Source organism: Odocoileus virginianus, unplaced genomic scaffold (assembly GCF_023699985.2).
Source record: "Odocoileus virginianus isolate 20LAN1187 ecotype Illinois unplaced genomic scaffold, Ovbor_1.2 Unplaced_Scaffold_12, whole genome shotgun sequence".
In the NCBI taxonomy this organism is placed as follows: Eukaryota; Metazoa; Chordata; class Mammalia; order Artiodactyla; family Cervidae; genus Odocoileus; species Odocoileus virginianus.
In genome coordinates this window covers 20,175-45,484 of record NW_027224274.1, presented here as the reverse complement: position 1 = coordinate 45,484, position 25,310 = coordinate 20,175, and the positions used below count along the sequence as shown (strand labels likewise).

General features: G+C 41.4%; 1 protein-coding gene across 1 annotated transcript in view; it reads left to right on the top strand.

Moving 5' to 3' along the window:
* Positions 1-15,242, top strand: part of TBX19 (T-box transcription factor 19) — a 33,213-nt gene extending 17,971 nt beyond the window's left edge. Inside the window, exons 7-11 of the mRNA XM_070462708.1 lie at positions 670-731; positions 2,119-2,180; positions 9,241-9,432; positions 11,644-11,779; positions 14,722-15,242. Coding sequence (XP_070318809.1) covers positions 670-731; positions 2,119-2,180; positions 9,241-9,432; positions 11,644-11,779; positions 14,722-15,007 — 738 coding nt within the window. The 3' untranslated portion in view covers positions 15,008-15,242. The remainder of the gene's footprint in view (positions 1-669; positions 732-2,118; positions 2,181-9,240; positions 9,433-11,643; positions 11,780-14,721) is intronic.
* Positions 15,243-25,310: the final 10,068 nt, after the last annotated feature.

The following is a 25,310-nucleotide window of genomic DNA, read 5'->3' as shown; positions in this document are numbered from 1 at the left end:
TTACTACAGGCTGGATGTTTTCCTACATGCTGGTAATACTGCACTGTACTCAAGGCACTTACATCCCAGTGAAAAGAGATGAAAATGATAAATATGTATTTGGTCAGATGGCTCTGAAGGAAAATGAAGTAGGCTAAGGCCAGGGGAGATAAAGGGTGACAGCAGGTGGAATTGATAGTTTGTGTGTGTGTGTGCATGTGTAAACATGACCCAAAGGGGAGGTGATTATTTAAGAGGTCAGGGAGTTGATTCTAGTCTGTACTCGAGTCTAGAGACAGGTGTTCATCAGTACACTCTCCTCTGTGTCCCAGTGACTAGAAAAGTAACTGACAGATGGTGGGTGTTCAATTACTGTTGAAAAAAAGTGAACAAATAATAGACTAAATGCTAGATTTAGCGCATCAGGTCTGTGCAATTTTGTTGCTTTGTCCTTTCTTTGCTCATTTTATACTGCATTTGCCATTTTCACCACATGTGACAACAAAACGTTTCTTGTTGGACAGTGCAATAGTGATTTTGTGCAGAAATAAGCAAAGAAACACGGAGAGGGAGAAAAAAGAGAGAGGAGAATTATTCTGATTTTATAGAAATTCAAAGGTGAAGATTAAGTGTTCTGTTCCCCATGCATATTCTACTTTCACTAACACTTCTTGTCTTTGTAAATGTAAGATAACAGCTCTCAAAATCAAGTACAACCCTTTTGCCAAAGCCTTCTTGGATGCTAAGGAAAGGTGAGTAGAGAAATTTCAGGGAAATCTTATGATTTTTGCAAATATGAAGTTTATAATAATCTTGGAAGGAACTAACTAGTGGCATTTGCATTACCTTTGATAGAAACATGTTTTTAATTTTTAATTCAATGTCCAACAAAATCAGCAAGAAAAAACAAATTTATAATTACTTGTCCTTTATAATAGGGGTCCAGGAGAACCTGGGGCTTCCCAGTGGCTCATTGTTAAATAATTCGCCTGCCAATGCAGGAAACGTGATTTGATCCCTGAGTCAGGAAGATCCCCTGGAAAAGGAAATGACAACCGACTTCAGTGTTCTTGGCCTGGGAAATCCCATGGACAGAGGACCTTTGTGGGCTACAGTCCATGGGGTCACAAGGAGTTGGACATGACTTAGCAGCTAAACAACAGGAGGGCCTGGAACTGGCCATGTTTTATCTGCCCTGTTTTATGATAGATTCTTGAAAATAATATAATCACATTAAAAAAACCTAAGTGATTTAAATTTTAAATAATTCAATCTTCCTTTACCACAGTTATCTGAGTAGTATGATTTCAACAAATTTTTTAAAGCTAGATTTCACCTAGGAAAGGTGAGTAATTCATAAAGGTGAGAGGTTCATGTCTTTCAGAAGTCAGAGACTCCTGGGGGTGTGAATGATTTCCTTTGAAGTGTTTGGATTTTGTTGTTTCTGTTTCAAATCTTTACACTAATTCCTATAAATTTCAAATCTTGCTTTTTCATCATAAAGGCACTAGACTAATGGACAGGTGTTTATAATAACATGTCACAGGGGTCTGTCCTGTCAATATTTGACTTAATTTTGATGACGTAGAAGAAATACTTTTTTTCAGATAAGAAAACTCATATAATAAAAATATTTAGGACTTCGAGAGAGAGAGAGCCTGGCTTTGAGTCCTGGCTTTACCATTTCCTGACTTGCATAAGTCAATTTGCTTTTCTGGGACCCACTTTCTAAATCTGCGAAAGCATGTAGTAATATTCTATCACAGGATAATTGGTGGACCTAGCATATCACAGATGTGACTGTGCCCTGAAGTCCTAGGCAAATCTTAGCTGCTGTAATCATTGCTTGAATTTTGGCAAGCAGGAACACTGACCACAAATCAGTAAGATCAAGCTACATAGGGATAGGTGTAAATAAGGTAAACTGGATCTACTATAAAGTTGCAATTCAAAGAGCAATCGCATAAGAACATAAAGTAGGAGGAGAATGGGGGAAAGATAGTGGTTTGAGGGGAAAAAGGTGTTTGATTTTCTGATTTCAAGAAATTGATTGCTCTCCAAAGACAATCTTGGGTGTACTTGATGCTGGATGTGAATGGCAAGCTGGACAGCTATAGTGCACTTTCATTGCTCTTTCAGGAACCACCTCAAGGATATTCCAGAAGCTATGTCTGAGAGCCAGCATGTGACCTATTCTCACTGTGAGTTGGGTGAACCCTGGATAGGAAGGGCCTGGGGCTACACTAGGAGCATCTCCACCATGCTCAGACTTTTTACCTGTCATGACTGCTTCAGGCTTGTTCCCAATATTCTATCAAGACCCAGTGGTTATTTCTTCCACTCAAGACAAGTATATGCCCTTTCAAGAATTTCTGGAGAGGAGAACCCCTGCTCCTGGGGGAGTGTATACAAATCCAAGGCAGGAGAGAAAAATAGAAATAGTGAATTTCTTTGACTCCCATTTTTGTGTCAGGGAGGCTAAAGAGCTCATAAAAGTGGATTCTGGATCTACTGTCTACCCTGACACTCCGCTCCTGTTTTGGGGTTTCCTTGTTCTTAGTACTTTCTGGTTTTTTAGTTAATCACCATTGCCATGCCTCAGGAAGGCCATAGCTTTGCACATGAGGAAACTTCTGTATTTGTTGACTGGAAAACTACAGTATTAGTGGAGTCATATACCTGGAATTCTGCAGGTAGACTGGATGTTCCTGACAGGGTGCCACCCTCTCCGTGTCTCAGAACAGAGAGGAGGCTCCAGAGCGGAGCAAATCCTCTAAAGCTGCAGCAGTAACCCAAGGTCAGTAGCATCAGTGTCTGAGATACCCTTTAATTTAGAGTTTAGTGGTTTGCTAAGGTCCCTTCTGTAGTTTTCCAGCTATGAAATTCTTTACTCCTTCCCCTAAAGGTTGATGCATCTTTCATTGCAGAAGTGGCAGTATAGCCACATAAAGAGAAACAATTCTCAGAAAATCACTTTAAAAAAACCTTTTCTCAGGAGTCTTTTTTTTTTTTGTCTAGTTACCATCTGTCACCATACAAAGTTATTACAATATTATTGACTATATTTCCCATACTGCAGATTTCATCCTCATGACTCATTTGTGACTGGAATTTTGTACCTCTTAATCTCCCTCACCCATTTATTTCCTCCCCACTGTCTGGTAACTACTTGTTTGTTCTGTATATCTATGAGTCTATTCTGTTTTGTTAAGTTTGTTCATGTGGTTTATTTTCAGATTCCACAATAAGTGAAATCATATGCTATTTATCTTTTTTTTACCTGACTTATTTCACTTAGCATAATACCCTCTAAGTCCATCCATGATTCTGAAAATGGCATGATTATTTTTTATGGCTGAATAATATTCCATTGTGTGTGTACACACACACACACATATATATATGTCTTCTTTATTCATTTATCTCTTTTTTTTTTATCAATACAGTAGTTTTTGTTATACATCGATATGAATTAGCCATGGATTTACATGTATTCCCCATCCCAGTCCCCCCTCCCACCTCCCTCTCCACCCGATCCCTCTGGGTCTTCCCAGTGCACCAGGCCCGAGCACTTGTCTCATGTACCCAACCTGGGCTGGTGATCTGTTTCACCCTAGATAATATACATGTTTCGATGCTGTTCTCCTGAAACATCCTACCCTCGCCTTCTCCCAGAGTCCACAAGTCTGTTCCATACATCTGAGCCTCTTTTTCTGTTTTGCATATAGGGTTATCGTTACCATCTTTCTAAAGTCCATATATATGTGTTAGTATACTGTAATGGTCTTTATCTTTCTGGCTTACTTTGCTCTGTATAATGGGCTCCAGTTTCATCCATCTCATTAGAACTGATTCAAATGAATTCTTTTTAATGGCTGAGTAATATTCCATGGTGTATATGTACCACAGCTTCCTCATCCATTCGTCTGCTGATGGGCATCTGGGTTGCTTCCATGTCCTGGCTATTATAAACAATGCTGCGATGAACATTGGGTTATCTCTTGATGGTCACTTGATTTGCTTCATTTTCTTGGCTATTGTAAATAATGCTGCAATGTTATTATTATTATTTTTGTTTGTAACTTTCTTTTTTGTGGTGCTGTTGTCTGGTTTTGGTATCATGATGATGCTGGCCTCATAGAATAAGTTCAGAAGAATTCCTTCCTCTTCAGTTTTTGGGATAGTTTGAGAAGGATAGATGTTTACTTTTTAAAACATTTGGTAGAATTCAACTTTTATTTGTTGGGAGTTTTATGATTACTGATTAAATTTCATTATTGGTAATCAGTTTGTTCATATTTTCTATTTCTTCCTGATTCAGTTGTGGCAGATGGTACATTTCTAACAATTTATCCAAGAAAAGTACTTTTTAACTGACCTGGAATGAAAAGCTATTTTGTATAGGATAGGATCACATGTGGAACCACACCCTTTCAAGTTCATGTGTTACAACCTTCTCAGTAAACATCCTTATATGTGGCAAACTTCATGAACAAAAGTCTGGTTCTGCCTTGCTTTGCTTGCTGAGCACCTGAGTCTTGATTCTATCATTCAGATAGTGATCCCTTGTGCCACACGCCTATACAACAAAGAGAAAATGGAGATAACAAAATGATTTATTTAGAATGACTGACCTAAATTTTGTGATATGAATTCTGTACAATTTGTTTACTTATACTTAAAAAATATTAAGCAAATGGTTTTAATAAAAGTTCTACTTCCATATCACTAAAGCCCTGGTGACAATCTCTAGTCAATATTCTTAAGGAGCAGTTCTGTCCTGTCAGAATCTTCATCTGCGGGCCCCTCAGTTGAGAGCTGGTTGGTGAGAGGATGTGCTCCTTGTTCTAGGGCCTCTCTGTCCTCTCCCATGAATTCACTTGAAGTAAAGCCTTTTCCTCATAATACTTACCATATTTTTTATTGTGGCTTAAAACCACGATATAAAATGCACCTTCACAAGAATTGTATGTATAGTACAATATTGTCAATCACATGCACATTTTGGTACAAAAGATTCCCAGAACCACCTGCCTGCCCTCTCCACCCTAATTCCTGCACGCTAAAACTACATATACTCACCAAACTTCTTCTCTTCACATCTCCCTCCCCACAAAGCCCTTGGCTACCACCGTTCTACTCTATACCTTTATATCCATAGCCTTTAGATACCTAGTATGAGGAATCATGCAATATATATATATATATATATATATATATTTTTTATGACTGGCTGCTTCTGCTTATCCTAATGTTCCTCAAGGCTCATCCATATAGTACCATACGCCAGGATTTCCTTCTTTTAAGGCTGAAATAATATTTACTTACATGTATATACCAATTTTGCCTGTCCCATAATCTATTGATGGTCATTTAGGTTACTTACACCTCTTGGCAACTGTGATAATGCTGCAATGAACATGAGTATGCAGATGTCTTTAATTCTCCTGGATATATAACCAGAAGTGGAATTGGTGGATCATGCAGTACTTCTATTTTTAATTTTTTAAGGAAACTCCATACTGTTTTCCATGCCAGTTGCACCTATTTACATCCCCATGAATAGTTCACAAGGGTTCCAATTTCTCCACATTCTCACCAACACTTATTATTTCCTAATCTTTTTTGGATAATGGCCATAGTATGAGGTGATATCTTGTTTCGATTTGTGTTTTGCTAATGAACAGTGATGTTGAACATCTTTTTATATGCATTTTGGCTTTTTGTATATCTTTGAAGAAATGTCTGTTCAAGTCCTTTGCTTGTTTTCATTAGGATTTTTTTTTTGTTTTTGTTGAGTTATAAGAGATCTTTACATATTCTAGATGCTAATCCCTTTTATAGTTTTATAGTTTGCCAATATTCTCTTCCATCCTATAGATTTCCCTTTCACTCTGTTGATTGTTTCTTTTGCTGTGCCGAAGTTTTAAAGTTTGAAGTAGTTTGTCTATTTTTGCTTTTGTTATCTGTGCTTTTGGTGTCATATCTAATAAATCATTGCCAAATCCAATTTCGTGAAGTTTTCCCCTGCATTTCTTCTAGAAGTTGTATAGGTCTTATATTTATTTATTTATTTAAAGTTAAAATTTTTATATGGTGTAATATGAGTTTAGTTTATTTCTTTTGCATGTGGATATCCAGCTTTCCTAATACTGTTCCCTGAAGAGACTATTCTTTCCCACTCGTGTAGTCTTGGCACCCTTGTTGAAGATTACTTGACCATATAAGTGGAGTTTATCTATAGGCTCTCTTTTCTTCCACTGGTCTATATATCTTTTTTCCAGCACCATACTAATTAGGGGGCTTCCCAGGTGGCTCAGTGGGAAACTATCTGCCTGCCAGTGCAGGAAACACGGGAGATTGGGTTCGATCCCTAGTCAGGAAGATCCCCTGGAATAGGAAATGGCAACCCACTCCAGTATTATTGCCTGGAAAATTCCATGGACAGAGGAGCCTGGCAGGCTACAGTCCATGGGGTTGCAAAGAGTCAGACACAAATGGAGCAACTGAGCACATACTATTTACAGCATTGTAGCTCTGTAATGTGTTTTGAAATCAGGAACTGTGAGGCCTCCAGCTTTATTTTTATTTCTCAGGATCGTTCTATTTGGAGTTCTTTGAGAATCTATATGAATTTTAGTATTGCTTTACATTTCTGACAAAAGTGTCTTATGGATTTTGATAGAGATTTCTTTGGGTAATATGAACACTTTAATAATATTAAGTCTTTCAATCCATGAACATAGGATGTCTTTCCATTTATTTATATCTTCTTTAATTTTCTTCATCTATATTTTATAGCTTTCAGTGTATGAGTCTTTTGCCCCATAGGTATATTTTGTTCCAAAGTACTTTATTCCTTGTGGTGCTATTCTAAATTGGATTGTTTTCTTAGTTACTTTTTGGATTGTTCATTGTAAGTGTATAGAAATGCAACTGATTTTTATGTGTTGATTTTGTATCCTGCAACTGCTGAATTTGTTTATCAGAAAAGTTTTTTTGTGGAATATTTAGAGTTTTCTACATATAAAATTATGTCATCTATGAACAGAGATAATTTTATTTCTTTGTTTCCAATTTGGATGCCTTTTCTTTCTTTTCCTTTATTCCTAATTGCTCTGACTAGGACTTCTAGTACAATGCTGAATGGAAGTAGTGAGAGTGTATATTCTTGTCCTGCTCATGATTTTGGAGGAAAAGCTTTCAGTTTTTTACCATTGAGTATGGTGTTAACTGTGGGTTTGTCCTATATGGCCTTTATTATGTTGAGGCAATTTTCTTGTATTCTTTATTGAATGCTTTTATTATGACAGGGTGTTAAATTTTGTCACATGCTTTTCCCACATCGATTGAGATGGTCTTTCACAAAGACATTTCTGTGAAATATTTTGCAGTTTTCCAAAATGTTTTGCAAGATTCTTATCAAGTTGTGCTGGCCATCTCCCTCTTTTTTTGCCTTCAGAATCCTCTTTGTTGGGTGGTGATGGGAGGCATCCTGTCTCCTCTTGCTTGAAGTGAGAACTAAAGATATTTTCTCACTTAGCAGAAACAGGGAGAGCTCCATTCTTTCTGGGTAACCAAATTAAACATTCCCTAGTAGCTTTTAATCAATGATTAACATATCATCTGACACCTCCTTCTTTGACTGACTTTTAATCAAATTAAGTCAGAAGCAACTTAACTTTTATATTTTCTATTAACTTATACATTCAAATAATATTTTATATAGCTGTGACTCCAGCATTTCTTTTTTTTTTTTTTTCATTTACTTTTATTAGTTGGAGGCTAATTACTTTACGATATTGTAGTGGTTTTTGTCATACATTGACATGAATCAGCCATGGAATTACATGTATTCCCCATCCCGATCCCCCCTCCCACCTCCCTCTCTACCCGATCCCTCTGGGTCTTCCCAGTGCACCAGGCCCGAGCACTTGTCTCATGCATCCAGCCTGGGCTGGTGATCTGTTTCACCATAGATAATATACACGTTTTGATGATGTTCTCTTGAAACATCCCACCCTTGCCTTCTTCCACAGAGTCCAAAAGTCTGTTCTGTACATCTGTGTCTCTTTTTCTGTTTTGTGTATAGGGTTATCATTACCATCTTTCTAAATTCCATATATATGTGTTAGTATACTGTAATGGTCTTTATCTTTCTGGCTTACTTCACTCTGTATAATGGGCTCCAGTTTCATCCATCTCATTAGAACTGATTCAAATGAATTCTTTTTAATGGCTGAGTAATATTCCATGGTGTGTATGTACCACAGCTTCCTTATCCATTCGTCTGCTGATGGGCATCTGGGTTGCTTCCATGTCCTGGCTATTATAAACAGTGCTGCGATGAACATTGGGGTGCACGTGTCTCTTTCAGATCTGGTTTCCTCGGTGTGTATGCCCAGAAGTGGGATTGCTGGGTCATATGGCAGTTCTATTTCCAGTTTTTTAAGAAATCTCCACACTGTTCTCCATAGCAGCTGTACTAGTTTGCATTCCCACCCAACAGTGTAAGAGGGTTCCCTTTTCTCCACACCCTCTCCAACATTTATTGCTTGTAGACTTTTGGATAGCAGCCATCCTGACTGGCATGTAATGGTACCTCATTGTGGTTTTGATTTGCATTTCTCTGATAATGAGTGATGTTGAGCATCTTTTCATGTGTTTGTTACCCATCTGTATGTCTTCTTTGGAGAAATGTCTGTTTAGTTCTTTGGCCCATTTTTTGATTGGGTCAATTATTTTTCTGGAATTGAGCTGCAGGAGTTGCTTGTATATTTTTGAGATTAATCCTTTGTCTGTTGCTTTGTTTGCTATTATTTTCTCCCAATCTGAGGGCTGTCTTTTCACCTTGCATATAGTTTCCTTTGTTGTACAAAAGCTTTTAAGTTTAATTAGGTCACATTTGCTTATTTTTGCTTTTATTTCTAATATTCTGGGAGGTGGGTCATAGAGGATCCTGCTGTGATTTATGTCGGAGAGTGTTTTGCCTATGTTCTCCTCTAGGAGTTTTATAGTTTCAACTCCAGCATTTCTTAAGAGATTCTCCAAACTTGATAGGACCTGTCATCCATCTCCAAAGAAGCCAACTTAGCTGCTAACGTGGACGGGGAGTGGCAGTGGAGGTGGTAGTGTCTAACTCCACACAGGTAGACACTGCCATTCACACAGGAACATAGCTATGCTAAGTGGCTGGAAACCTGATTTTTGGTGTGGAAGTTCACAGAATCTTCCTCTGTGTCTTCCTCTTATCTCCTGCAGTGGGAGGCTGGATCTTTTCCAATCCGGACGGAGTGTGTACAGCAGGAAACACCAACTACCAGTATGCTACTCCTTTGCCTCTGTCTGCTCCCCACACCCACCATGGCTGTGAGCACTACCCAGGCATCCGAGGACACCACCGGCAGGCTCCCTACCCTTCTGCATACGTGCACAGAAATCATTCTCCCTCAGGTGTGTGATTCTGCTAACAATACCCTTGGGGGTGTGGATGGTGGGAAGAAGTAGATAAACAACTAGTAGAAATAAACATCTGAAGATAGAATCCATTTTATCTAATATATGTAATATTATTATATATTAAAATTTTGATGTTTTATATACTAACAGTTGACTATATATAGCATTGTTAGTATTTTATAATTATTGCAAATAATTACAAAAGCTGGGAGACAACTAGTCTCCCAATTTCTAATGGGTGTGAAAGTCCTCCTCCCAGGGCACTGGTGTACTAAGCAGTTTCAGGCTGCATCTCTAAAGGCCAAGTTAAGTCACGGAGTTCTGAGACCCTCAGCTCATTGCCCTCACATGACTCTTTTCTACAGTTGTAGTGCATGGCTCAGTCCAGAAAATATTGGGCCCAGTATTGAAGAGCTATTAGGCAGCTTTGGAAAGCTAGTTCACTCTACATCCAGGCTTTGGTCTGAATCGGCAAATATTTATCGAGGGTTGACTTTGTGCCAGGTTCTGTCCATGAACAAAACAGATCACAGCACCAATCATCTCACAGAGATTCTACTCTCATATGCGGACACTGACACTCAAGGAGACAGTGAAGTTCCTGGTCTGGGAGACAGAGGAGTGCGTTAGGATACCAGCCTCAGGGACATCCCGAGCTCTGTGCCTGCAGATGACTTTGCTGGGCATCAGCTGCCAGTGCCTGTGCCCCATCGCTGGCTGCTCCCAGCAACCTTGGCAGCTGCTTCCAGGAAGGGAGAAAATGGAGCTTAATGATATCAGAAACTGAGCACGTTCTCACCTACTTCTTGATTCTTTCCTGGGGCCAGCACACAAAACACATCTGAGCATTTGCTATGCACCAGGCACTCTTCTAGGCAGTGGGGTAAGGAAGGTGATTAAGGTTTATTTATTCCCTGGAGGATCTCAGGGTTATGCAAATACATATAATTAATCCTAATACAGTATAGTGAGAGCTCTAATGTGATCCTTAGACCTGTAGCATTCCCTGGGAACTTGTTAGAAATGTAGACTCTCAGGTTCTCCTTCTGAAAGAGTCTGCAGGTTAACAAAATCCCCAGGTGATCCTTATGACATTAAAGTTAGAGAAACATTCTATGAAGTACACAAGCCACGGTGCTATGGGAGATGAAAGGAAAAGGGCAGCCAAATCTACCAGAGGGCTTGATGTTCAAGTTGAGATTTGAAGAGTGAATAGAAAAGGAGAAAGGTTGGGGTGGGCAGGGATGAAAGGTGGATGACGTGGGACACAGGCAGAGATGAGGGGCACTCCATGTGAGACAGTGGTGTGAGCAAAGGTACAGGAGGAGGGGAGAACCTACGTTATCTGGGAATGATTTGGGAAAAGAGTGGAGAAGGAGGGAGGCAATGTGGTGGATGAAGGAGTTGAGGCTGAGGGCCACACCATGAAAAGGAGTGACTTGGCCAGGGATGTGCATGAAATCTTCTTCCTATCTCTCCCCTCCTTCCTTCCCATCTTCTTTCCCTTCTTCCTCTCTATTATATATGCACTATTTGTGCAAACGAAGATTCAAATACATAGACGACACTATTCCTGAAATGTTTAAATCTCCTTGGGGTTGCTGAGAAAGATAGGTCCTGATCCTCAGAAACGTCATTTGAAGCACTGGTGGCCGTAGGCTTGTTTTGAGGGGATGATGACATGGCCCATTTTAACGAGGATGTGAGCAGTGACCTGAGTTAGATCTGTGACAAAAAGGGAAAATCATCCCACTTGTCTGAGCCTCATCTATAAAATGGAGGTGAGAAGTTGTTATAAAGATTAAAGAAAATGAACAGTACATGATCATCCCATGACTGGTAAAGAATCTGCCTGCAATGCAGGAGACCTGGGTTCAATCCCTGGGTTGGGAAGATCCCCTGGAGAAGGGAAAGGCTACCCACTCCAGTATTCTGGCCTGGAGAATTCCATGGACTCTATAGTTCATGGGTCGCAAAGAGTTGGACACGACTGAGAAACTTTCAGTTTGTGACATATGGTTGACATTCAATAAACTTCAATAAACCTAAGCTCCTCCCTCCTTTCTGTTTCCTTCAGAAAGTATCAACACACTGTTGGCACACTGGTACAAGCCATGGCTGTATTCTGACCTAGGATAATGTCATTGATCACCATCTTTACGTTTTCCATGCTTCATAAACTGAACTGTTGTTATTTCCCCAAAGTGAATTTGATAGAAAGCTCCAGCAATAACCTGCAAGTTTTCTCTGGAGCTGACAACTGGACTTCCTTATCCTCCACACCCCACGCCAGCATCCTGTCTGTACCCCACACCAGCGGACCAGTCAATCCAGGGCCTAGGTAAGACCAACACCAGCAACCTGCTCATTGTTCTTGGAGGTTTACTTTTTAGCATGGGGTCTTGAATTCATATTTTTTTCCTGGGGTGCCTTGGTTTAAGCTTTTATCCTGACTTCTAAGCCAGTAAGAATTGAAAATAACAACAAGGTCAACTCTTCGCCCCTGGAAAAAGTGTGGTGAGAAAGCACCTACTCAGTCATGCACTCTTTTTATTTGTAACTTTGGTATTTTTTTTAAGAGGGAAAAGATATTGTGGCCTGGGATTGTTTGTCTCAAGTCAGGAAGAAATACTGTGAACAATGGTGGTAGCAGATAAATACTGAGCATCAGGGAATTAAAAGGGAAAAGTGTAAATATGCACTGAAACCTCAAGACCCTTGGCTGTCTATATCCTCACAAGCTACTCATTCTAAGAGGTGGACACATTCTGGGTGCCCAGGCCTCATCCCAGGCAATAGGGCTGAGAGTATCTTGTAGGACCCATGGTATAACTCTTATACCAGAGACCCGCATTCAGTTCTGACTGTTGGAAATCAGTGTGATGAGTAGAAAGGAAAGAGGCCTGGAATCTGACAAATGTCCCAGTTTCACTTCTTACTGACTCTGAGACTTTAGGAAATCTTCTTAGCCTCACTAAGCTTAAACTTTCTTATCTGTAACATGGCAATAATACTACTCTGCAGCAGTACTCAGAGAACTCTGTAGAGTTATGGTGAACCCCAAAATTGAAAAGAGCATAATATGTACTGTAAGCAATAACATTGTCTCAATATATACATGTCTTGTTAAGTTCAACATAATTAGGCAGAGTTTTGAGAAGGTCCAAAAAGCAATTCAAAATCAAAAGATGTCTTATCTTTTTTGGGGGGAGATGTTAGATGACTGGCAGGTCTAAAAAAGTTTGAGGGTCGTAGAACTGTGATTCACAGCAATGCTCTTCACTCTTTAATGTGCATAGAATCGCCTGGGATGTTGTTCAACTGCACAATCTGATCAATAGGTCTGGGCTAGGGCCCAAGATTCTGCATTTTTAACAAGCTTCCGGGTGTTGCTGATGTTGCTGTAAACTGTGACCTTGATTTTGATGCTGATGTTGCCATCCCTTAAAGATCTAGTGCTCTGCTATTGAGGCAACAGCCCCCCGCTGCCTCTGGCTCCTGGGCTCTTGTGATGCAACCGGTCCAAACTGAGATGGGCTGTAACACACAGAATGTTAAAGACAGTAGGTAATAAAGAATAAATTCCTAATCATTTTTTATACTGATGCATGTAAGAATGATAATACTTTAAATATTTTCAGTTACATAAAATATTATTAATAATAAGTTCATTTGTCTCTTTTTATTCTTTTCTCAAGTGTGGCTTCTCAAAAATTCAGCATCGTATTTGTGGCTCACATTTTATTTCTATTGGACAGTGCTTGACTAGAGGATCTCAGGGAAATGCATTTATTGGTGCTGTGTTGAAAGTGAGGGAAAGAGTGTCCTTGAAGCTATTAGACAATTAACTATGTGCCAAGTTCTGTACTAGATCCTTAATGTAAGTCATTTATAGGATTCAAAGACATCCATAAGGCTGCTTTTAAAATTCCTATTTTCCTGATGGAGAAACTAAATCTCAGAGTCTTTAAAAACTGCCTGAAGCTAAGACAGTAAATAAAGTAACTCAGAACCCATGGTTTTTGAATCAGTTCAGGAAGCATCAGAAAGGGGCTCTGACTGTTATTGTAGAAGAGTTTCTTTTGAAAACTGGGGACTTGGGGTCAGAATCACAGCAAGCTGAGCTGGCTAAAAAACCCAACAACCCCCGTGGCCTTTCTAGGTTTCTGCAGGTTTCATAGGGTCCACTGAGGTCTGAGAATCTGAAATATAGCAGATTGCAGGGTGGCATTTCTACCTCTGGTTTCATCAGTGGCATGTTTAACCCATTGCTGACTCTAAATATTTCGGTAGAGAAAAGCAAAATGTGTTCAGTACTGTCATTGGGTAATGAGACTCTGAAAAGTGATGACCAAAGTACTGGAAGTTATTTGCCTGTGTTGACTGCAGTCATTTTAATCCAGGTTCTATGTTAAGGTACAAAATTGGCTGCACATCACAGTCAACAGGAAAGCTTTAAAAAATTCTGATACTACATGCCAGACTAATTAGATCAGAATCTCTAGGGGTAGAACCCAAGTGTCAGTAATGTTTTTAATTTGCTAAGTGATTTCAATGTATAGTCAAGTTCGTGACCCAGTGATGTAGTATAGAAAAGTCTAAGAAAGTGGTCCAGTTCCCCGCCTTTCTACCAGGGACCAGAACTGACAGGTAGAAACCTGGAATGGAAGAATTAATTATAACAACCACCATTTACAGAGTGCTATGTTTTGGATTTCACGTACTCATTTTCTTATTCAATCCTCATAAAAATATTTAGTAAGGTATGTTTAATTATCACGTCAAATCTTGAAGATAAGGAAACTGAGGCTTATCTATTAAATAATTTGTTCAAAGTCACAGAGCTAATAAGCTGTAATGCTAGGATTTAAGCCTAGATTTTCTGTCCTGGTTATTAGGCCACATCACCTCTCTTGGCCAGTGAGAGATCTTACAGATTATACTGCCTAAATATCCTCCTTTCAACTTCCCTGCCCATTTACACAGGTAGCAAGGGAAGCTTAGAGAAATAAAATGCTGTGTTAAAACTGAACAACTTGCTAGAGGCAGGGCCGGCATCAAAACGCAGGTGTCAGGACACCTAATTGTATGCTCATTCTACTACATCTTGCTGCTTCTCTGCAGAAAAGGGAGCAGTGTGCGTCAGAGCTGGAAACAAAGCCATGGCTAGATACTCTCTTTCTAACTCGTGTCCCGCTCAGCTCTGTGTATGTGCTAATCAGATGGCAGGCCTGTCTGGGAGTATCATCACCATTCTCTCTCTCTCTCTCTCTTTTTCTGCAGCCCATACCCATGCCTGTGGACCATCAACAACAGTGGCGGGGGCCCTGCCGGGTCGGGCTCAGAGGTGCATGCCAACTCCCCGGGAGCGTTTCTCCTGGGTAACCCAGCTGTGACTTCACCTGTCTCCACCCAGACACCCACTTCGGTTAGTGTGGAGGTTCTGGGGGAGCCCTCGCTGACCAGCATCGCCATGTCCACCTGGACAGCAGTGGCTTCACATTCCTTTACAGGCTGGGGTAGCCCAGGTAGGGGTGGGCGCCATTTCCCCTCCTCACTGGATAGTTAAGCAGGATCCTAATGAAGGTGTCAGTAGAGAATCTGTTAGGTGTAGAGCTCTTAGAAGAACCACCTACTGATCCCAGTGGGTCAGACTGCAGAGTCTCCCCACCCAATGAAGTGGGTTGTAGCAGAAGCCTCCTAGGAAATGGTTTGGTTTAGATGATGCTAATTTTGTCACCTGCATCTCTCTACCATTTTCTCTTTGTGCTCCCATTTTTTCCCTACAGCTTATCCATGCCATGCCTAGGCAACAAAAGTTCATTGAGTACCTTCCTTGTGCCCTGACCCTTACTCTCAAATGATTCTAGAAGGCTGCCCCTTCTGTTCTGTGGACATAGTGTAAAGCTGGTAAGTGAGCTCAAAATTTACCTAGCCTAAGGCTACTGCGTTGTAACTTTGTACAGTCCTAAAGGTATGTGTAGCCACAGAGCTTCTGCTTTGAGACCAGGAGAGGGTGTAAGTCCATGGAGTGAAGTTAACAGAAGTAGAGTTAATCGCATGTTATAGCACTGGGAATTGAGGAAATGAAATCATGTTGCTCCTTGGCTCAGAAACCTTGGATGACTCACCATCACCTACAGATCAACGTTGATCTCCTCTGCCATCTGCCCTCAAAACATTTGTCTAGCTTTAGCTCCCGGTTACCCCATTAGCACCCTCTATTTCAGTCAAGGCACACATTCTGCTTCTATTTTTTGGACAGTCAGTGTTCTTTCCCACCTCTGTACCTTCTCTCCTGCCTGAAAGTCCCTTCTCTGCTCAGTTCCACCTGTGTGAATCTTGCTATCTCCAATGGACTGCCCAGAGCACCACCTGCTGCATCAAACATTTGATCTGCCTGGATTCCCTGCCTTCCCACTGGTTTTGCCTGTTGTAGAGCTCATCTCATGCTGCCTTGTATTTTTAGCACCCATGTCTCTCTTCCACTAGACTGTGAGCCCCTTGAGGGTGAGGCCCGGCCTTCTCCTCTCCGTTCCCCACAGCAGCACCTGGTTCTGTGCCTTGCCTATAGGAGGTGCCCAATAAACACTGACTGAACTGAATGGATGTGAAGTGCATGTGTGAAAAGGACAGTTATGGAGCTCACTGGGGGGCAGAGCTCGGAGATTTTGTGTCCCAGAATGGGCAGCAGGTCAAAGTGGGGGCTCGGGGACACTCTGGGTGTTACGTTGGGAGTGCAGCCCCTTCTCAGTGACTGGTTGTATAAGGAGATGGTGTGGGCTAGAGTGATTCTTCCCAGACACTGGTCCATGGATCCCCTCCTCTGAACCATGTGCAACACTGAGGAATAAATTCTTCGACACAAAACCCTTGAATCAGAATCTTTGGAGGTGGAGTCTAGGAATCTGTATTTCATACAGATGTTCCAGACAATGGTCTCAGAGCCAAATTTGAAAATGACTTGCCTGGAACAGAGAAACAGAATGATAAATACTCCCGGGATCTCATCAGATAAGAGTTTCAATCTCTGCACCATTCTAGGCTGTTGCTATCACCAATGAGCAGAATCATGTTTCATTGGTTCCCCTTTTTTACCCCCTACTGGGTGTGCTGATCACTGCAGGAGTGAGGTCTCCAGGCCTGGATGACAGGTGGCTCTCCCAGCATCGACGGCATGCTGCATTGACTGGGCAGCTTTCTTGGGTCATTCCCGAGGGACTCTGAGACTCCATTCAGAACCTGGCCATGGCTCAGCTGTTCCCACTGAGGCAGGAGATAGGCATTTATGACTGGTCTCCTGTTTACATTTCTTGAGGAAAGAAAAAGATGGGCTTCAGGCCAGTCACTTACAGCTAGCCACCTGTTTGCATTTCTTGAAACAGACGATGGGTGGGCTCCAGGTTAGATATTTACAACCGGCTTCCTGTTTGCTCTTCTAAATGGAAGTAACAACTGAAGTGGGATAAACAGCCAAGTTTTGTCTTCTGTGGACACCCTAAGGTAACAGTCATGGCAGGAACATGCTAAACCTTGTTTGAGTAAAGAATCAAGAGGTTATAGATTTGCCATCCCTTGGGGCAAGAGAGACATTTCATATGTGCAGAAAGGCTCCTTGGGGTCAAAAAGAATGGTGCATTACCCCATAATATGTGATGTTAATATGTGATTCCATAGTCCTCTCAACTGGAATCCATCTTGGAAAACAGTTGTGTGTACAAGTTGGGAAGGGTGGTAGGGTAGCTCAGGTGAGGAAAAAGAAGCCCGATAATTGGCAGAAGATAAACAAAGATCTGAAGAACTATCATATATAAATGGCTTAACCACTTCTTTGTTGTGCTCCTCCTCGCTAGAGGGTGCGCCTAAACCCTTTCTCTCTGGGTATGCATCTCTCCCCTGCTTCCGTCTTAACAAACCGTTCCCCTGTGTGCTGTCCCACTTGCTGTTGTGCTGTGCCTCTAATAATAATCTTTGAACCTGCATTTACAGTTTTTGCCTCCATAATAAATGCATTTTTCACTGGAGGAAAGAGCCCAGAAAAACAGCTTCCAGCCTTTAGCCCTTGCTGGTCTGGTGACTCAGTCTTCTAGTTTTCATCCAGGCTATCCAGGTTCAATTCCTGGGCAGGGAATTAAGTTCTCACTTCATGTGACCACTCACAAGATCACTACCACAGTTCCATCAGTAGAGCTCATGCAAACACACCCAGGCCAACTCAGCCTGGGGCATCCAAACACAGCACTGTTGAGTCCTTGGCTCTTTCTACAGAGAAGGATCTTTTCATGTTGTAGTTAGCCTATTTTTTGGTGCCATTCCATTTTTTGGACCTGGATCTCTGGAAATGACAACACTCCAAACACGTGGTGACCTTCGTTCAGTTCAGTTTAGTCGCTCAATCATGTCCAACTCTTTGCAACCCCACCGACTGCAGCATGCCAGGCCTCCCTGTCCATCACCAACTCCTGGAGTTTACCCAAACTCATGTCCATTGAGTCAGTGATGTCATCCAACCATCTCATCCTCTGTCGTCCCCTTCTCCTCCTGCCCTCAATCTTTCCCAGCATCAGGGTCTTTTCAAATGAGTTAGCTCTTTGCATCAGGTGGCCAAAGTATTGGAGTTTCAGCTTCAACATCAGTCCTTCCAATGAACACCCAGGACTGATCTCCTTTAGGATGAACTGGTTGGATCTCCTTGCAGTCCAAGGGACTCTCAAGAGTCTTCTCCAACACCACAGTTCAAAAACATCAGTGCTTCGGTGCTTGCTTTATAGTCCAACTCTCACATCCACACATGACTGCTGGAAAAACCATAGCCTTGACTAGATGGACCTTTGTTGGCAAAGTAATGTCTCTGCTTTTTAATATGCTGTCTAGGTTGGTCATAACTTTCCTTCCAAGGACTAAGTGTCTTTTAATTTCATGGCTGCAGTCATGATCTGCAGTGATTTTGGAGCCCCCAAAATAAAATCTGCCACTGTTTCCACTGTTCCCATCTATTTGCCATGAAGTGATGGGACTGGATGCCATGATCTTAGTTTTCTGAATGTTGAGCTTTATGCCAACCTTTTTAATCTCCTCTTTCACTTTCATCAAGAGGCTCTTTAGTTCTTCTTCACTTTCTGCCATAAGGGTGGTGTCATCTGCATATCTGAGGTTACTGATATTTCTCCCAGCAATCTTGATTCCAGCTTGTGCTTCCTCCAGCCCAGAGTTTCTCATGATGTATTCTGCATATAAGTTAAATAAACAGGGTGACAATATACAGCCTTGACGTACTCCTTTTCCTATTTGGAACCAGTCTGTTGTTCCATGTCCAATTCTAACTGTTGCTTCCTGACCTGCATACAGGTTTCTCAAGAGGCAGGTCAGGTGGTCTGGTATTCCCATCTCTTTCAGAATTTTCCACAGTTTATTGTGATCCACACAGTCAAAGGCTTTGTCATAGTCAATAAAGCAGAAATAGATGTTTTTCTGGAACTCCCTTGCTTTCTTGGTGATCCAGCAGATGTTGGCAATTTGATCTGCCTTTTCTAAATCCAGCTTGAACATCTGGAAGTTCATGGTTCATGTATTGCTGAAGCCTGGCTTGGAGAATTTTGAGCATTACTTTACTAGCATGTGAGATGAGTGCAATTGTGTGGTAGTTTGAACATTCTTTGGCATTGCCTTTCTTAGGGATTGGAATGAAATCTGACCTTTTCCAGTCCTGTGGCCACTGCTGAGTTTTCCCAATTTGCTGGCATATTGAGTGCAGCACTTTCACAGCATCATCTTTTAGGATTTGAAATAGCTCAACTGGAATTCCATCACCTCCACTAGTTTTGTTTGTAGTGATGCTTCCTAAGGCCCACTTGACTTCACATTCCAGGATGTCTGGCTCTAGGTGAGTGATCACACCATCGTGATTATCTGGGTCATGAAGATCTTTTTTGTACAGTTCTTCTGTGTATTCTTGCCACCTCTTCTTAATATCTTCTGCTTCTGTCAGGTCCATACCATTTCTGTCCTTTATTGATCCTGAGAAGACATTAAATTTCACTTAGTGTTGCCTGGCCAGAGCTCTGGGCCCCTAAATGGCGTGTGAGTGACTGAGGCACAATGTGCCCACATGATTGCTCTTTGAAAAACTCCCTGCTCAGCATACCCCTGAGACAAGACTTCTTTTGGTTCCCTGGTCCCTCTGCAATACCAAGAGGCTTTTAAGATATTAATATACCAGCATCTCTGCAAGAATGAATTTTGGTAAGTTGTAAAAAGTGACCATTTCTCATTTTGTTAGGCCTCTTCACTAGTCACTGTAAGAGCTGGTCATACACCAAAGTGCTTAGCAAGTGCAATTAGATCTATGAAACCTACCTTTAGTCTAGCCTTCCTACAGACCTGGTGACAAGAATACACAGAAGAACTACAAAAAAAGGTCTTAATGACCCAGATAACCACAATGGTGTGGTCACTCACCTAGAGTCAGACATGCTACAGTGTGAAGTCAAGTGGAACTTAGGAAGCATTACTACAAATAAAGCTGGTAGAGGTGATGGGATTCTAGCTGAGTTATTTCAAATCCTGAAAGATGATGCTGTTAAAGTGCTAGCGGTGCACTCAATATGTCAGAAAATTTGGAAAGCTCAGCAGTGGCCACAGGACTGGAAAAGGTCAGTTTTAATTCCAATCCCAAAGAAGAACAATGCCAAGGAATGTTCAAATTATAAGGAATGTTCAAATTACTGTACAACTATGCTCACTTCACATGTTAGCAAGGTCCTCAAAATCCTTCAAGCTAGGTTTCAATAGTACATGAACCAAGAACTTCCAGATGTACAAGCTGGATTTAGAAAAGGCAGAGGAACCAGAGAACAAATTGCCAACATATGTTGGATCATAGTGAAAGCAAAGGAATTCCAGAAAAACACCTACTTCTGCTTCATCGACTACCCCAAAGCCTTTGACTGTGTGGATCACAATAAACTGTTGAAAATCCCTAAAGATATGGGAATATCAGACTACCTTATCTGTCTCCTGAGAAACCTGTATGCAGGTCAAGAAGCAACAGAACTGGACATGGAACAATGGACTGGTTCAAAACTGGGAAAGGAGTATGTCAAGGCTGTATATTGTCACCCTGCTTATTTAACTTATATGCAGAGTACATCATGTGAAATGCCAGGCTGGATGAATCACAAGCTGGAATCAAGATTGCTGGGAGAAATATCAACAACCTCAGATATGCAGATGATACCACTCTAATGGCAGAAAGCAAAGAGGAACTAAAGAGTCTCTTGATGAGGGTGAAAGAGGAGAGTGAAAAAGCTGGCTTAAAGCTCAACATTCAAAAAACAAGATCATGGCATCTGGTTCCATCACTTCATGGCAAATAGATGGGGAAAAAGTGGAAATAGTGACAGATTTTATTTTCTTGGGTTCCAAAATCACTGTGGACAGTGACGGCAACCACGAAATTAAGATGCTTACTTCTTGGAAGGAAAACTATGACAAACCTATACAGCATATTAAGAAGCAGAGACATCACTTTGCCAACAAAGGTCCATATAGTCAAAGCTATGGTTTTTCCAGTAGTCATGTACGGATGTGAGAGTTGGACTATAAAGAAGGTTGAGCACTGAAGAACTGATGCTTTTGAACTGTGGTGCTGGAGAAGACTCTGGAGAGTCCCTTGGACAGCAAGGAGATCAAACCAGTCAATCCTAAAGGAAATCAATCCTGACTATTTATTATAAGGATTGATGCTGAAGCTGGAACTTCAATACTTTGGCCATCTGATGCAAAGAGAAGACTCACTGGAAAAGACCCTGATGCTGGGAAAGATTGAAAGCAGGAGAAGAGGGCAACAGAGGATGAGTACAACAGGTTGGATGGCATTACTGACTCAATGGACCTGGCATGCTGTGGTCCATTGGGTTGCAAAGAGTAAGATATGACTGAGCAACTGAACAAGTCTAGCCTTCCTGCACCTCCTCCTAGCCTGGAGAAGCCAGAAGACCTAGCCCAGAGGCACAGAGCAGAAAGAAGCCAATAACCTCCCTTCTTTCTTCATTTATATTGCTCAGGTGAATTGGAGTCTGTGCAGAGCTATGTGTTAGCTGAGTTTGGGGTGATTATACCTCATCAGTCTTACCAGATGCTGCAGTTGGAACCGGTGATGATTTTTAAATACCATGATAGTTGGTCTACATGGAGAAACTCTATTTGATTTTAGCCATGCAGCAAGAATCATATACTTTCTGGTGCTTTCTCCAAATAGTCCATGGCTAATTTCTGATCAGCAAGAATGGCACTTAGTTGCTTAAGTCAGTTTAATAAATGACAGAGTCTCTGAGATATCAGACACACTTTGGAGCCTGTTATATTGTTTTTGTGCTTATGCATCTTCTTTATCTGACCCATTATAAAACAAAAGTGGTGCCACTTCAGGAGTTTAGCCCTGTCACATGACATTTAGGAGAAACTTAAATCTCACCTAAATAAGAAAGATTTAATATAATTCATTTAGCTAGATGGTAGAGATTTTAACTCTTCTGAAGGCCTGGTCTATTTGAAAGTGTCTCCCCTGTGGGGCCTAGAGGTGTCTGCATGGCTCTCCCCTGTCCTGCTGAGTCATCCTTTTTGTAACAGGGAAGTCAATTCTGACTCCATGTTGGACTGTTTCTTTCACTTTAACCTTTGCTTTTCTTTGCTTTTTTTCTCTTTTTTAAAAAATATATTTATTTTTTAATTGTAGGATAATTGCTTTACAGAATTTTGTTGTTTTCTGCCAAACATTAGCATAGATCAGCCATAGGTGTACATATGTCCCCTTCCTCTTGAACCTCCCTGCCATCTCCCTCCCCATCTAGGTTGATACAGAGATCCTGATTGAGTTCCCTGAGACATACAGCTTTTGTTGTTTATAATCATACATAATGGCCTGCCCCAGGGAACCCTGCCCCTCTGCCTGAATGTTAAAGTGATTTTGTTCAGCTCATAGGAAAACAATCTGACCCTGCCCAGCTGTTAACATCCCCTCTTATTTTAGAGCTTCCCTTATAGCTCAGTCAGTAAAGAATCTGCCTGCAATGCAGGAGACCTGGGTTCAATTCCTGGGTCGGGAAGATCCCCTGGAGAAGGAAATGGAAACCCACTCCAGTATTCTTGCCTGGAGAATCCCATGGACAGAGGAGCCTGGCAGGCTACAGTCTATGGGGTCACAAGAGTTGGACATGACTAAGCACACACCTTGTATTCAGAGGAGCCTTGCAGGCTACAGTCTATGCGGTCGCAAGAGTCAGATGTGACTAACCACACACCTTGTATTTTGCAAGATAAATGGCCTTTTTACTTTACTTCCTCACCTCCTCTCCCTCTCTGTTCTATAAAAGAAACTGGCATCCAGATCCCATAAGATGGTATTTTGGAGGCACTAGTCTTCCATCTTCTCAGCCTGCTGGCTTGCTTTATTTCTTTATAAAATTGCCTCAACACCTCACCTCCTGACTCACTGATCTGTCGTACAGTAAGCAAAGTGAGCCTGGATTCAGTAATATTATGACCAAACTCCTCTGCGCACTGGATTTAGCCCAGGACTTTGCAGGCTCTGCTCACTCACTTCCGGTCACTCAATGGGTACCTCCTAGACCTGGAAGGAAGGACAGGGAGGTGGGATATAAAGAGAGTGAGAACACTAAATTATTAAGAAAAAAATCCCCATAAAAGATATCTGAGGCCTGATATATGTTTGCCATGTTTCACCAAGACTGGAATAAGTCTGGTGAATATCAGCAAGTTAACATGTCATATTTGTGAAAACTATTAATCCTGCTTTATGGAACTATATGTTAGCCAAAATCGAGAAAAGGCAACTGGAACATTCCAGTGGCACTTGTTTCAACTCCCTCCCTTCTATTTTCTCCACCCATTCCCATCTTATTGAGCCACTTGTTGGCTCTGGCTCGGTTAGTATACAGGGAGAAAATGGGCATCTGGGAGCTGAGATCAGGGAAGGTGTGTGCAGTGCTTAAAAAGGCATTTGGGGAGAGCCTCTGGGGTCTGAAGATTCCAAAACCTTCCCAACACCATCATCATTTTAGAGACAGCTATGATATCCACCCAGCACCCCAACTGTCTGCATACAGAATCTGACATTCCCTCCCACATGCTTGGGGAAATTGCCTCCCCTCCTTCAAGTCTACATATCTGTAGTGGGGGCCATCGTGCCTGTACTCTATCCTGCTGAGTTGATTGGAGAGAGACTCTCTGCCAGAGTCCCATCTGTTACAGGAAAAACAAGCAACATGGCAGGCACACAGAAGCTCGTTAATTCCAAGTTTCAGTATGGTACAGGCTGTGTTATGGTACAGGCCTATAAAAATGATTTAAAAATGGAAAAAATGGAGCTGATATTTATCATGAACGGAATGAAACTGGAGGCCAGTGGTTAAAAGTTGTGGCAAGTAGCAAGCTTCATTAGCACACCTGACTAGTCTTGCCTAGAAGAGGGACTGAGTTGATCCTCGTTAGGTGACCTTTCTCCCATTGGGGCATCCAACATATGGTTTCTGCAGAGTCTGTACTGGCTGAATTCTGTGCTAAGCACTAGTCATGCTGCTAGTTGGCCAAGTACTGTTCTCTCCTGTTGACTAGTGGAGGCCATCTCCATTATTTGACTGAGTCCTAGTGTGGGTGCTCTAATCACCTCCATCTGCAGTTCAGAATATCTGCCTGGAAAGACTGCAGACATCTTGATTTTCAGGCTGTGGTTAGGATCTTGGATCGTGATAACAAAAATACTGAAGGGACTGCAAGGAAAACCACTGTTACCAAAGTGAACCCAGATCCTCTTCAGTTGGCAGTGGAAGGAGACTGTTCTCTGAGGAGAGGCAGGTAGATTTTGCAGCTTCTAGATTCCTGGGTGACTAGTCTCCACTGCACTGGACTCTATCACTGCTTCAGTGGTGGATCTGTGATCACCCAACTGTGATGCCCAAGCCAAGTTGTAATGTCTTTTTTCTAGAGGTTTAGTACTTACAGAGGGAAACTCTACCTAACAGAAGGAGTTACATATATATCTACATAACTTGATTTTCAAGGTAGAGTTTAATCATCTTCAATTTACTGGCATCAATTTTAACATTTTTTATTTGTATTGAGATGTAACATTTAGTAAGCCCACAAATCTTAATGTTTAAAGCTTGATCAGTATTTACAAATGTTCATACTTGTAAAACTCTCAAGAAGACCAAGATATAGAACATTTCCAGAACCCCAGAGGGCTCCTTTGTGCCCCTTCCCAGGCACTCTAAGATAAACAGTACACTGACCACCATCACTGCATGTTAATTTAACCTGTTTTTGACTGTCATATAAATGGACTCAAATGGTAGGAACTCTGTCTGTGGCACCCTGTCTACCTCTCATCTAGTCCTCCAGTCAGAAGATCATCTCTTCACTTTTCCAGTATATAATCCAATATTTTGATATTCAAACCAAGAGACTGCTGCCCAGAAAAACATAGGAGTTTCTTTTCTGAGTTTTCCCATCTTCTCTCTGGATGACCAGCAGAGAATGTTTACGTCCTTGGAGTAGATTCTCACTTTCCCTCAATTCCACAAGACAACCATATCAAAATGCAGCAAAGTAAATTCAACCTTGGCATATGCTAGTACTTGAAGGATGGTTTAGTTACAAGGACTTTATAAAGCATTTTTTGCCACCTGTTCAGTGTAGGGATGAGAAAACACTCATTCAACATTATTCATGAATGGAGTAGGTCACAGCATACAGAATTATCCATGAGGCTTTTGTTCTGAACATCATGGCAAGGTGAGATGCCCAAAAAGAAGAAGGGATAATCATGATAACAGGATAGCAACATAGATAAG